Genomic DNA, 15,325 nt, shown 5'->3' on the forward strand with positions numbered 1-15,325 from the left:
GGAGCAGCGGGTGGGCGGAGCCTGAGCCTAAGCCTGAGCCCGCCCTGCTCTCTGTAGCCTGTAAGAAGGCGTGTCTTTAATCCGAGTCACGGCGCTGAAACCAAGCGAACACACCCACTCAGTAGGCGACGGTGAAACACCTTCTCTGTTGTGAATCTCGTCAAAAGGGGGAACGCAAAGAAGCGATGGGCGTGTCAACTGGACGTCGTGTCCGGAGCGAAATTCCTGTGTCGGATTAAACGTTTTTCCGTCACCCATGGTGGATCGTAATGACCCAGGCGTGTCTGCGTGGCGATGATCGCGTCGTCCACATCATCGTAGTACAGGGACACCACAATCAGCACCACAATCAGCACCATCATCAGCACCAGCAGCGCCACGCGCCCCTTCTGATGCCACGCGTGGATTAAACCCAACCATCTGGACTGACGACGCAAACATCGGCGGGTGTGTGTTGGCTTGCATTCTTTCATTTCTGCCCCTAGTTATTTCTTTATTTATTATTTTTAAGACTGACTGTCCATGCACTGTTTCTGCTCGTTAGATCGATATGATCGTGATGTTATTCCTGAAATAGACTGTTTACTGTCTGTGCGCAGTGAGTGAAAATCCCTTGTGTGTCTCCCCTCACACTCCCAGACTGCTGGGTTGAGGACTGGACTAATCAATATTTTCAGCCTCATTGCTTAAGGACATCTAATAACGATTTTGCCCCTGCAGTGGGTGCTTTATTTTTTTTATTTTTTTGCTTGTTACCCCAGTAAAAGGTTGGTTTTGATGTTGAATAAGACTGTCTGTTTGTTTAAAGTATAAAGTAGGATGAAAGTGCATTATGATGGAAATGCTTGGTGGAGTAGGACACTGAATTGTTCATTGACAAGCAACAGTATATATTTATGTGTGTGTGTGTGTGTGTGTGTGTGTGTGTGTGTGTGTGTGTGTGTGTTCCTGGAGACGCATAACTCCGCTGCAGTCGAGCATCTGAAAGCATATAGGATTTGCAGGCAGAGCTGTGAAGCCTTAAAGCTCTTACATAATGATGTCTTGAAATGGAAGGAAGTTTCTGTTACAAGGCCCCTTTTTCCTCTCACAAGATGCCAATCGAGTGCTGCTTTGACCCTCAGCGATGGTGTAACTGCAGTGGGTCTGTGTAATGATGATAATGATGAGGACTGTTTGACTTGTGTTCCCTTATCACAGTGTGACTTCCACAGGATTTCCAAGATTTCGCTTTACTTATCTCCAGCAACATCAAACCCATAAACAACATGGTGATTAAAATATGACTATATGTTAGGCACTATGACTCAGCACAGCATGTGGGGATTATTTTTTTCCCAGTGGTACTCATACAGGTTTCTATGTCTGAAGCATGTATGGGTGTGTGTGTGTGTGTGTGCGGCGGGTGTGGTTAGAGTTGCGAGAGCCACCTGTGACATACTGGAGTTGAAAAAAGATTTGGTCATGTTGTAGATTTGAAGATGCAGGTCCATGTAGACAGCAAAACGGACTAACAGGACTATTACGATCTGGATTTCTTTGTAGCATTGTACTTTAAAGTATTATGCAGGGCTTTGCACAGCTTGATTTGTGCCTAATTTGTTGCTCACACAGTAGAGTATACAAGGAAATTGGCACAGGCTCTTTTTTTTTGTGAATATAGGTGTACATATTAAAAAACGAACATTACAAATTGGCAAGTTGTATGGTGTGGACCAAAATACAGTACATATAAAATACAAGTATTGAATTGTAAGTGAAGAATGTTGCATAGATACATAATGTACAGAAATGTTATTGCATCTCATCTTGTCAGGTTGAATGTGAAAAGGTTTCTGCTTTCAAGTGGATTTGATGCCCATTGGTCTAAAGTTGCTGCTCATTTTTTCAGCTCAGGCTTTCATACATCTTTAAATGCAGATTTGTTCTTTGTGAGTGCACGGCCTCCTGAAAGGTGCAAGTGTTGGTATCCCATCCCTGCAGAATTAGACTCATTCTTTGTAGTATTGTAACCTGTACTTTAAGAAAAGTAAGGCCTTGAAATATTAAAAAATTTGTTGTAAAAATGAATTTGTCAGAAAGGCAGAGAAAAGTTAGGTATGTGGCTAAAACAAGTATGGTGAGAGAAAATACAGCTTCTTATTACATGCCTCTTTATCATATTACAGAAAGAATGAAATCAATAGAGAGAAGAAAGATTCAATTGGATATCTACTTGCTTTGCTCTAATATCTTTTGACAGGTTCAGAAATCATAATCTGGGGTCAGTAAACACGCATATATCACTAGTACGTTGAACAAACTGCAACATTACAACAGAGGCTCCAGTATTATAGGATACACAATGTTTTATAATAGAATTGTATTCATTATCACAGAGTTGGCTTTTGCAATATTTTTGCAACAGGAGTCTGGACTATGCAAATGAGCATGCTGACAAACTGCATTTTTATTGTATCATGCGTGAATCCTGCATTGGTAAATTTGTTTGTTATAAATCAGGACGAAAAACTGACTGGAGGTAAAAATGAATGCCAGTCATTGTATACCTATGCCCCATCATGGATTCACCACAATGTGTTGCGCAATACAATGCGTAGCACTATGCTATTTTTGTCCACATTATGCAGCTACTTGATTATCTTGACAACGTAATGCATAATAGTTATACGAGGAAATAATGATGTCAGGCTACAGTAAACACACATGTAATTACATGGTGTATTAATACATCAGTATAAAACTATCATCTTTATCACCATCACCAGATAAAAACGGTAAAGGTTTTCTCCTCGAAGGCCTGTAAATAAGTCGATTGCAAACACTTTTGTAAAACATATACCATACGCTCTTGTGTACAGAACACTAGCATAGCAAATGCAAGATCATTCCGCGCATTAAATGCTTAGCATTATATGCTTGGATGTAAACACACTTGTAGCAACAAAACTCTGGTGGTGCTTCTGGCATTGCTACAGCAGCAGCGTCTCAGATAAGCGCTGTGCATAAAGACTGCAGCGCCGACATAAAACTGGAAGCTTGCTAATGGTTTTGCTGCACAGACGAAGAATAAAGAATTAAGTTTCGGTGAGATCAGACTGGAATAGGCGAGAGTTATTTTGGAGACCATTTCCGTACATGTGTATATTTAGCAGCCCCCTTCGTCAGTTTCATGATGGAGATAGATGATGCAGACTCTCCCTCTCCCTCTCTACCTCACAGTCTGCCTCATTCTCTTACACACACACACACACACACACACACACACACACACACACACACACACACACACACACACACACACACACATACACACTCTCTCTCCACGCTGCAGAAGCAGCAAAGAGAGAAGTAAGGTAGCATGGGGCATGTTTTGGAAGACAAGTTAAAAAAAATGGATCAAGAATCAAATAGGAGGAGGCAAATAAAGGCATGATTTAGAGAAAAAAAGAAAAGAAAAAGAAGTAAAGAAGTTGACAGATGGTGTGTGGAGTGAGGGGGTTGTCGTTAATGAAAAAAACAAAGTGTTAGTTAAGACATGAGGTGGGGGAAAGAAGGAACCATCTCACTATTTTCATTCCTTCTTGTCTTTTATTACATCATACAACATTTCCTCTGTATCCTTATTACTCTCATGTCACATTCTTTTTTTTATTTTTTTTTCTACCTGGCCATTTTCCTTTTTAACTCTCATGTCCACCCTGCCTTCCCTCTCTCTTTTTTCTCACTCTCTCTTCCTCCAGGTTGTGACAGTGGGTTGATTAGAAAGTACATGGCACAGAGCAAGCAATCCATCACCCTGCCAAGCTCATGCGCAAGCATATATAATCCTCTAATACACACACACACACACACACACACACACACACACACACACACACACACACACATACACAGACATACGCACACATGCAGGACACATTCGTTACAGCCCTGTCCCCATGTTTGAGATTGATGTAGTCTCTGTCACATTTTGCACTGTATGGCTTTCTCTTTATCCATGCATCTGTCCTCCATCACCTGCACTGGCATGCCGGTTCTATTTTTGTCTTCTCGCTATTCATCTCTCTCTCTCTCTCCCTCTCTCTCTCTCTCTCTCTCTCTCTCTCTCTTCTCCCGCCTGCCCCTTCCCCTCTGTCTGCTCTACCCCACCATCACACCCCCACAACCCTGCTGCACCGTAGCAGAACTGCAGCTGGTTGATTTGTGCTGTTCATCACCTCCAGGCTAGATAGACTCATAAAGTTTTACATAATAGAATCTACCATGTACAGAGCTATATATATGCACCGTCAACATATTTTATCGTTTGGCTTTAATTGTATACTTTGTGTAATGAATAATTGTGATGATTATATCCATAATATTGTTTTAGTGTGCATATAGCACTATTTACAATTTATTACTAGTCAAATATTTTTAAGCAAACACAAACATACAAACACTGGCCACTTTGATATTTTATACTCATTCATGCAGTTACCAGTGCACAATATCATGCAGGTGCAGGTCAATAGCATCATTTCATATTCATATTAAACATCAGAAAAGGGGAAAAAACCTTTTTCAGTGACTTGACCATGGCGTGCTTGTTAGTGCTGATCTCCTGGGATTTTCATGCATAACTCCAACCTTCAGAGGTTACACAATACGGTGCCAGATACCAAAACATCCATTGAGCAGTGGTTCTGTGGGTTGAAAAATAGCTTGTTGATGACAGAGGTCAAGGGAAAATAGTTCGACTGGTTGGAGCTAAGCTCACTTTTTACAGACCTGCTGAGCAGAAAAGCATCTCAGGCTGTTTGCAACAATTTAAACCTGGGGCCAGATGGAACGGGCTGACCAATTCATTGCCTTTTTTTGTTTTCCATTTTTAACTGTCCAGATTTTTTAGCCTGTGCTCACTGTGGCCTCAGACTCCTGTTCTTTGCTGACAGGATGGGAACCCCTTGTGGTATTTTCTTTCTTGTAGCCCAATCAGGTTTGACATGTTATGTGTACTGAGATTCTTTTCTGTTCAGTATGATTGTAAAGAGCAGTTATTTGAGCCTGCTGTATCCTTCTGTGTAACCACAAAAAAAAAAAAAAAAAACAACTCTTTAGACTGTTTTGTGTGTGTGAAAATCAGCAGTACTCCGAGTTAAATCTGGCACCAACAAAACAATGGCTGAGCTCACTGTTTCTGTTCAATCTGCTGTTTCATATAAACACTACCTGACATGTGTGCACATGATTCTTCAGCATTGCACAGCTGCAGCATGATTAGTGGATTGTATAACGGAAATGTGAACGTGTTTATAAGTGTGGTTTATAATGTGGTCTGAACAGCAACTCCTGCACATGATTGCATGATTGTTAACGTTAAATGTGTTACAGAACCCTCACTATTTATTGTTTCAGCTGGTCTGTAATTCCTCCCCCTTTTTTTTTTTCCCAATAATCAGTAATTAAAAGAAGCACCATCAAAAATTGGCTTTGTTGGAGTTATTTTAGGCTTATTTCAAGTTCCTATTGGCAAGATATTAGAAACATGGCTGGCAGGCTTGATGTATTTATCTACCTCAAAGCTTTCTGTTTACCAATTAATCTATACTTTGAGCTTTACCTCAAAAAATAAATGTAAGTATAGGTGGTGTTCCTGACATTCATGACAGGGTAAAGATCCTTAGAATAGAACTGCTGGCTGGTTGAGGTGATGCACCTATGATGGGCTCCCAGTCAAGCTGGAACTATCATGACCCACTGGAGACTTCAGAATAGATCTGGAGATCAGGATGGAATCTGTGGGTAGGGAATAAAAATAAGAGAAAAAAGAGTTTTTACTAATATACTACAAGCTTCATTTAGAAATGCAGAAAATGCCTGAATGAAAGAAGTCATGTCTACTGCATAAAATATGTATTGGTTTTTCAGGTGCAACTTGATACAACCTTATTATACCCAATGAATCATTTTTTCTCTTTCAGCTGCGAGTCCCTGCACGTGGCCCTCAGACATGGTTTTGGAAGGAAGCTCTGAGGCTCTGTGCCCTCCACCTTCCCTGGAGCTGCGCCCATCATGCAACAAGAGCCAACCATCGCCCCCTCTAGACTCGGGCTCGCAATCCCATGATGCCATATTTTCCGGGGACCAGGAGCCTACCAAGTATGGAGAGCTAATCGTGCTGGGGTAAGAATATCGTGTATCCTAAGAATTTTGCCTTGTGAGTCACCAAAGCTTAATCATTTATTGGAGTTACGTGAATCAGCTGAATGTTTTATTCCACTTTGGAACAAATACAGTGCTTTGCATATGTCACGATGCATCCTCGTATGCAATGACCATCAATATCTGGTGAAAAGCATGTACTGTATGTACATTTAATGGTTTTCAATAGATTCTATGGAATGTGGGCATTTAAATAGGCAATTTTTAACTAAATCACTGTGATTTTATTTAACTAAAATGTCCATTGGCAGCTAGAAGTCAATACTAAACTTAATTGCTAATTTTTAATATGCGTTAATATGTGTTTCTTTAAGCAGTCCCCTTATAAAGCTCTGTTTTGTTCTGGAAAGTGTCTCAGGCTCTCAGAGAACCTGTTAATGCACATGCTAATGTACTGTATACAGTTTACTCACAGACATACTCCTCTCTCTGTAAGGAAAAATTATGCTCTTTATTTATTTATTTGTTTGTTATTAGATTTGGGCAAGCTCAGACTAGAAAACTAGTGCACAGACAAGGACCAGACAATAGCCAGTGCTTAATGTAATAAGCTGTTACAAAAATATTATCTAGACAGCCTGACAGGCAAAACTGTTGTAAAATGGCATCCATTCAAAATGCACTGCTATTTTTTTTTCTCTACAGCTCAGCAGAAAAGCATTCGCCCTATCATTAGGAAATTACGAGTTTGAATCTTGACATTGCCCCAACCATCTGTACAGTCATGCCATTCTAACCACTCATGGGTGAATGTGATCTGGTATGTGGAAGAGGGTTGTTGAATGTGTTCGGCCTCCCTGGGAAATAGCATGATAGCATTTGGGAAAGATGCAGTTGGTTGGCTCCGTATGTTTTGAGGGAAGCGCACAGTAGCTTTCACCCTTACTGGTTGGTGTCTGTCATGTGTTAAGAGAGAACTACTATGTAGGTCGAATTGGTAAATGATCAGATTTTGAGAAAACATTGGAAAATTGAATTCAATAAATAGATTTTTGACATATTTATTCACAGTGTGAGTACATTTGCATTTACATCACATATTCAGCATGAACATGATATATGCTTTTTTTCTCTCTACACTATCTGGAAAAAAATATTGGTACACTTGACTTTTCCAGCCATATGTGTTTCTTCCCCAAACTGATACCACAAAGTTACACAATTGTATAGGATGCTTGTGGTTGTGGTAGCATTCAATTTTCCCTTCACTTGTACTAGGAAAACCAAACCTGTTCCACCATGACAATGCCCCTGTGCACAAAGCCAGCTCCATGAAGATATAAATTTATTTTAATTCAATTCATTTTTATTTGTATAGCACTTAAATAATGGGCATTGTCTCAAAGCAGATTTACACAGATAATGTGGTGAGAAAGAATGAATAAGATGAATGTTCATTAAAAGTGTAAGTTTTTCCCTAATGAGCAAGCCAATGGAAACTGTGGCAAGAAAAAAACTCCCTGAGATGGCATAAGGAAGAAACCTTGAGAGGAACCAGACTCTAGATGAAACCCATCCTCATCTGGGTGGCACTGAATGTTGAAGTGAGCATTGATAGTAATCAAATGCAAACTGTAGTCCTGAGTCAGTGTAGCAGACTGTTGACATTAGGTACAGTTCAAATCCATCCTTAAAGCTCCTGTGTCACTCCGTAATTTCATGGATCCCCAGGCCATTGATGTGAAACCATCCCTAGCTGCACAGAGTGGCCTCCAATCGAAGAGAACACCAATCAGAGGCAGGCCGGGAGGAAGCAGACAGAGCCGAGGAGAGAAAAGGGGAGAGGAGAGGACAGGAGAGAAGAGAAAGAATTAGATTATTAAATTAATTATTAAGTATCCTTATTGTTGTATATAAGTTAAGGACACTGTGTAGTTGAGGATTCCGGCAAGACTGGCTGCAGAACTACAAGGGAGAGCCAGAAGGTAACACAAACAAGAGGGATCTCTGGGATAAGAGACGGCTCACCACACCACCATCAACAGACCTGAGTGAACGTGTGAGAGTGAGGGGACGACAGCATACAAATATACCAGTTCACCAAACACTCTATATCCATGTTCCCTCCAGATCTGCTCCTTCACCTAAGAAAAACCTACTGATAAAAGATTTGACTAAACAAATATGTTTTCAGCCTTGATTTGAAAACTGAGACTGTGTCTGTGTCCCGAACACTGATTGAAAGGCTGTTCCATAACTGTGGGGATTTATAAGAGAAATATCTGCCCCTGCTGTAGTCTTCATTATTTTAGGTACCAACAAATAGCCTGCAGCTTTTGATCTAAGTAGGCGTGGGGGATCATAATGGTACAGAAGTTCACTCAGATACTGTGGCATAAGACCGTTAAGTGCTTTATACGTCAGTAGTAGTATTTTGTATTTTGCGGGCCAGTGTAGACTGATTAAAACAGGGTTGGTGTGGTCATATTTTCTAACTCTAGTAAGGACTCTAATTGCTGCTGCATTCTGAACTAACTGAAGCTCATTTATGCAGTTACTCGAACAACCGGACAGTAAAGCATTACAGTAGTCTAATTAAGATGTAAAAAAGCATTAACTAGTTTTTCTGCATCCTGTTAAGACATCATATTTCTCGTTTTAGCAATATTTCTAAGGTGAAAGTAGGCGATCCTGGTAATGTTTTTTTAGAATACATGAGCCTCAAAGGACAGACTAGAGTCAATAATCACCCCAGGGTCTTTGACTGCTGTACGTATTGAGACAGAAAGACCATCCAGAGATGCTACATAATCGGAAAAGTTTACTTCTAGCTGCATGTGGTTCTAAAAGTACTAAAAGTACTTCTGTCTTATCTGAGTTGAGCAGAAGGAAGTTATTAAGCATCCAGTGTCTAATGTCCTTCACACACTCCTCAACATTGTTAAGCTAATATCTCTCATCTGGCTTTGCTGAAAGATACAACTGTGTATCATCAGCATAGCAATTGAAGCTAATACAATGTATGTAATATGCGTAATGTTTACATATTATTTCACCCAGAGGCAGCATATATATAAAGAGTCAATCAAGTCAAGAGTCAAGAAGCTTTTATTGTCATTTCAACCATATATAGCTGACGCAGTACACAGCGAAATAAGGCAACGTTCCTCCAGGACCCTGGTGCTACATTTTTCAAACACAGAGCTAAGGACTAGTAAATGTCCTCGCCACATAAAGTGCATTGTGTGCAACCTGGTGCAAACAGTGCAGGACAAATACACAAAACAGCTCCGCCAGTAAACCAACTGTATATTACACAGTAACTTTCTTTCGGCTTCTCCCATTAGGGGTCGCCACAGCGGGAATCCGTATTCATGATCCTCATGTTTGATTTGGCACATGTTTTTACGTTGGATGCCCTTCCTAACGCAACCCTCCCCATTTATCCGGGCTTGGGACCGGCACTAAGAGTGCACTGGCTTTTGCAACCCTAATGGCTGGGTTTGGTTCCCTGACCGGGGATCGAACCCGTGCCGCAGCGGTGAGAGCGCCCCAGCCTAACCACTAGACCACCAGGGAACCTACTGTATATTACACAGTGCAGTGTGTAAAAGAGAACTGAGTACTGAGTACAGGACCTTGTTAAATTACCTTGTAATTTAACAAAATGTAAACAAGAAGGTTTGTGCAAAACAGCAATAGCAGCATAAAGATGTGTGTAAACAGCATGTAAAACAGTTTGTAATAATGAAGTGATATAATATGGGTGGTGCTGAAGATATGGATGTGTGAAGATAGTATGAGTGTGTGTTGAGTCCGGGTTGTACAGACCAGTCACACAGTTGGGTGTGTGTGTGCGTGAGATTTAGTTCAGTTCTGTGTTGAGAAGCCTGATGGCTTGAGGGAAGAAACTGTTGCACAGTCTGGATGCGATGGCCCGAATGCTTTGGAACCGCTTTCCTAATGGCAGGAGGGTGAAGAGTGTGTGTGACGGGCGTGTGGGGTCGTCCACAATGCTGTTGGCATTGCAGATGCATTGTGTGGTGTAAATGTCCGTGATAGAGGGGAGGGAGACTCCGATGATTTTCTCAGCCGTCCTCACTATCCTCTGTAGGGTAAAAAGAAAAATAAAGAAAAACAGTGGGCCTAAGACAGGTCCTTGCGGAACACCAAACTTTACCTCAGAGAGTGTTGATTACTCACCATGTACATCAACAAAATTATAGCAATTAGACAAATAAGCCAGAAGATAGTTGTTCCCTTTATTCCAGAAACCTTTTCTAGTCTAGCAAAGAGGACATTATGATCAAATGTCCTCCTTGGTGTCAAAAGTTGCACTAAGGTTGTGCAAAACAACTAAGTGATCAAAACCCTGATCAGAGGCCAATAGCAGATAAATTAACACTTTAACCAGCGCCGTCTCTGTGCTATTATGCTGACTGATACATTTTGAAAATGTTATTCCTAAGTCAGTGTGAGCATAACTGCTGTGCTACAACCTTTTCTAGAATCTTGGAGATTAAGGGGAGGTTTGATATTGGTCTATAATTGGACAGCTGACAATGGTCAATGTCTGGTTTCTTATTTGGAGATTAATAACTGCCATTTAAAAAATTTTAGAACAGGTTCAGTTACTTCTGGAATTATCTATTTGAATAAACTTGTAAGCAAGGGATCAAGAATACAAGTTGATTTTGATGAGGAAATAAATTAAATGCATGCATTCTCTTGAATAGAAGAATTTGTAGTTGATTTGTTATAATTACAGTGCTATCTACAAGGTTATTTATAAAATAGTTTGGATTTATATTAATCGTCTGGATTTTTTGCGTGATGTTTTTATTCCCTGTTAATTTTGGTACAGTACTGAAGAAACATTTAGGATTATGCTTTTTTTTGTTTTTGTTTTTTTATGAGGGTAGAGAAATATGCTGATCTAGCTTTTCTATAACTCAGGAGGCTCCCCTTCCATGCCATTTACGTTCTAATTTCCGAGTGGCCTGTTTTTTTTAAGGCCTGGGACAAAACGTAAGCAGAGACCATTGGCCAACTCATATCATGAGTTGGAGATGGTGATCTTGAGTGGCCTGCTGTAGAGCTCCGACCTGAAAAACCTTGGGAACAATTGGATCAAACCTCAACAACAAAAAAAGCCTTAAAGCCACACTCCAAAATCTAGCTGAGTATCTTCCCAGAAGAGTGGAGGTTATTGTGTCAGCAAATTTAAACTAAATGAGGAATGGGACGTTCAGAAAGCACATAGGAATCTTGTGTCCACAAACTTTTGCCTATATAGTGTATGTCTGAAAAAACACCAGATTTCTTTGTCACATATACAGTTTTCTTTTTGCAAAACTGTTTCGACAATGCTACATGCCACAAACCTTTTGCTGAGTGTAATTTAAAACGAGTTCAAGGGTAAAATTACCTTCAGATAAATAGGACTCATGTTATGATCCTTTTCTTTTGGATGAATGAACGTAACATCATTCAGGCTCTACTAGTGCTGCACAGATACATCTGCTCAATTCACTTATCTTCAGATTTCAGCTGTGGATATAAAACACCTCATTTGACTATCGACAAAGACATCATTCAAATCCCACAACAACCAAAAATAGCTATGGAATGAAAGGCCTGGGAGAGAATGTGAGCAGACACCAGTGGCCATTAGTGTGGGAGATATAAAGAGAAGGGGGAATAGCTTTATAAACCCATTCATAATCAATATAAGGTGAAAAAAGAGCACTCCTAGTGAATGAGTTGTTGACCATTGATTAATTGTAAGACAGCTTTCCATTATCAGTAGGAGGCTTTGCAACCATTTTCTCAATCATTCTAGAGAGTCTACATGATTTACATTCTTGAATTGGTAGAACAATAAAGAAATCATAATATTTTTCGTGTTTTCATCACATGTTGAAGCACTGCTTCTTTTTTTAAATCTGCTTGTTTTGTCTCATGCCAGTATTACAAATTTCAGGGTAATGTTATATAGTCATCCGCAGAATTTCTCACAACATTTACTGTAGGAGAAAAATTTTAAGTTTGAAAAATATGCATTTTGTTTACACATCCACATCGCAATTATTTACACCACTAGATATCCTTATTAACAAGATATATTCTTAAGCATGTCCTCATCTATGATTTATTTTGTATTTTGTTTGTAACGTATAAATTATCAGTCAAAACATATCATATCCAACAAACTTGGCATTGTGTTAAATACATACCGCTGCAAAACTACTCATCACATTTGAAAGGAACTGGAACTCCTAATTCCCTTTATTCTGTTATTCACAGACATAACGGCTCATTAGCAGGTGGTGATAAAGGGCGCCGGAGGAGTCGACTAGCTCTTTACAAGAGACCTAAAGCCAATGGCGTCAAACCTGATGTCATCCACAATGTATCCACACCTCTAGTGTCAAAGGTGAGAATTCCGAGCATCACTCAATATTAAGCCTGTTGATAACTGTCTGTATCCTGTACCCTGTTTCACGTCACACTAATTTACATGTGAACATTCAGAGTTCCCAGGAGGTTAATAAACTTGTATTTCAGAACTTTGCTCACTAAAACTGCCAGACACAGGAACAGTTTCTTTCCCCAAGCAATCACCCTCACTAACAACTGACCATAATTATATTCCCTGCTCATATCTATAAGTACTGCACAGAACTGTCAGTCATCACATTATCTGTATATGTTGCACACACTATGGCTGCTATTTACTGTACAAAGTTTTATAGTAAACTCTCTATCATACCTGACACACAATACTGTCATTTGCACTACCATGCACTCTCACACTTTATGTACATTACTGATCTGTATCCCTATTTAATAACCACACTGTCTATACTGTCTCACATTGTCTGTATTGTCTTGTATTGTCTTGTATAGTCTGTTCTTGTCTTGTCTTGTCTGTTTTGTCTTGTATAGGTTTTATTTATGTCTGTACTTTTGAGAGTCACTAACAGCTGGAACCAAATTCCTTGTGTGTGTCAACACACTTGGCCAATAAACCTGATTCTGATTCTGATTGTATATATTATTTTATATTCAATTGTTTATTGCTCCCTTACGTGCTTATTGAACTTGGTATTGAGTGCACTTGTTGAGTGCACTTTAAAAACAAAACCAAGTGTGCTGATACTTTAGAAAATGTGTAAAATCATTAATATACAGAAAGACTAATGGTTTTCTATTAGGTGGTCTAGTGCACTACTTACTGTGCATGCTGTAACAAGACCTTACATGCACCAAGCATTTTATAGGAACCGCTGGACTATAAATGATAAATTTTTGGGAGTTTCATATAACAAACATAAACAGAACTCAAAAATTTTTATTTGGATTCTTTAGTAAAAAAAACTCCCTGGCTTAGAAGACTACAGTACATGCCTTCTCAATGAAGCGTAACATTTTTGGGATTAGGTATTTCTTACTTTATTGGATCATTACATATTGTTCTGTTGGGAAAATTACAGATCAGCACTCTTACTTTGAAAAAAACAACATCATTTTGATCACACAATGACTTTTCAGTTTTCAATCTTTTTCAGTTTTAATCAACTTAAAATCTGTAACCTGACATTGAACGTAATCCTACATACCCACCTGCATATCTCCTGATTCTCTCTATAAATGCCAAGAGTAAAAATCCATTATATAATATTGCAGTGGCCATTGCATAAGATTTGAGATTTTGAGAGAACCCTCTTTACCATTCCCTACACTGGTGTAATGAAAGTGCTAACAAAGAATAAAAATCTAACAGTGTATTTCTCTCTCTCTGTGTGTGTGTGTGTGTGTGTGTGTGTGTGTGTGTGTGTGTGTGTGTGTGTGTGTGTGTGTGTGTGTGTGTGTGTGTGTGTGTGTGTGTGTTTTCAGGCACTGAGCAACAAAAGCCAGCACAGTATCTCCTACACACTGTCAAGGAGTCATTCTGTTATAGTAGAGTATACACATGACTCAAACACAGATATGTTCCAGGTAAACAAATTTTAATGTCATAAATAGATTTAGAAATCACCATGATAGAATTTATCAGATCAGAATTAGAGAAGAAAAAGCATTCAGATAGAAAAAAAAAAGTATTAATCTGGATTTGGTAATTGAAATTATCCCAAACTTAAATGGCCTGAAGCATTTTTAAAACATAGAAGGGATCTACCAAGACAGAGGCCAGATAAACAGAGAATTAGTCAGAGAAGCAGCTAAGAGGTCAAGGGTAACCTTCATGCTAAGACCAGTTACATTTATTTCACGCCTGACAATGATGCTACAAGTTGTTGTAGAAGATCCAGCGGGGGAAGAAGTGGGTGAACACTTAAGCAAGAACTGTACTTTTTCCTCAGCTGTTACTCATTTCCTTGTTTTCTCTAAGATTGGTCGGTCTACAGAGAGCATGATCGACTTTGTGGTGACGGATATGGCAGGCAGCAGCGGGCAGTGCCAAGGTCAGAGTCAGGGGGGTGCGGGAGGTGACGGAGGCCAGTCGGCACAGAGCACCATCTCCCGCTACGCTTGCCGCATCATGTGTGAGCGTAGTGCCCCCTACACGGCCCGTATCTATGCTGCTGGCTTCGATTCCTCCAAAAACATCTTCCTCGGGGTAAGTCATAGCAGCAGTGACTGCGATAGCGAGAAAAGAAACTCTGCCACAACTAGATTTGTCTGCCATTAAAATGTCTGATCGGAATAGCTTGCACTTTCTGTAAGCTGTTTGAATTTTGAACAGCTCCCAGGCTGCTCGGTCAGATAAGGAAAGATTTGTATTAGAGTCGGATTCGGTTACTTTGCAATCTCCTAAGTGTCATTCTGTAATTACTGGTTGAACAGGATCAGGAGGTGAACAGTTTAACAAGTGTTTTGAGAAGCATTTATATATATGAGAGTGTATATATATATATATATATATATATATATATATATATATATATATATATATGAATATGTGGAATTAAATGAGTAGAAGTGGCAATTATTTATCATAGCAGATACTTTAAGGCAGAGATGCCTAAACTGGACCTGTGGGCCAGAGTTTGCTCATGGTGACCTTGGATTTGGCTCACCGTGCCATATATGTGAAGACAAAAAAAAAGAGAAAAATTCCCAAAGACCACCATTTCTAATGTAACATTTAGCATCTTTTATTAAGCTGCAAAAA

At 39.6% G+C, this 15,325-nt stretch overlaps 1 protein-coding gene across 1 annotated transcript in view; it reads left to right on the plus strand.

The window, feature by feature from the left end:
- peli3 (pellino E3 ubiquitin protein ligase family member 3) overlaps window positions 1–15,325 on the plus strand; it is a 20,553-nt gene continuing 5,228 nt past the window's right edge. The window contains exons 1-5 of the mRNA XM_083542205.1: window positions 1–447; window positions 5,967–6,168; window positions 12,454–12,583; window positions 14,047–14,148; window positions 14,543–14,770. Coding sequence (XP_083398331.1) covers window positions 5,996–6,168; window positions 12,454–12,583; window positions 14,047–14,148; window positions 14,543–14,770 — 633 coding nt within the window. The 5' untranslated portion in view covers window positions 1–447; window positions 5,967–5,995. The remainder of the gene's footprint in view (window positions 448–5,966; window positions 6,169–12,453; window positions 12,584–14,046; window positions 14,149–14,542; window positions 14,771–15,325) is intronic.

Source organism: Silurus aristotelis (genome assembly GCF_946808225.1).
Source record: "Silurus aristotelis genome assembly, chromosome: 5".
NCBI lineage: Eukaryota > Metazoa > Chordata > Actinopteri > Siluriformes > Siluridae > Silurus > Silurus aristotelis.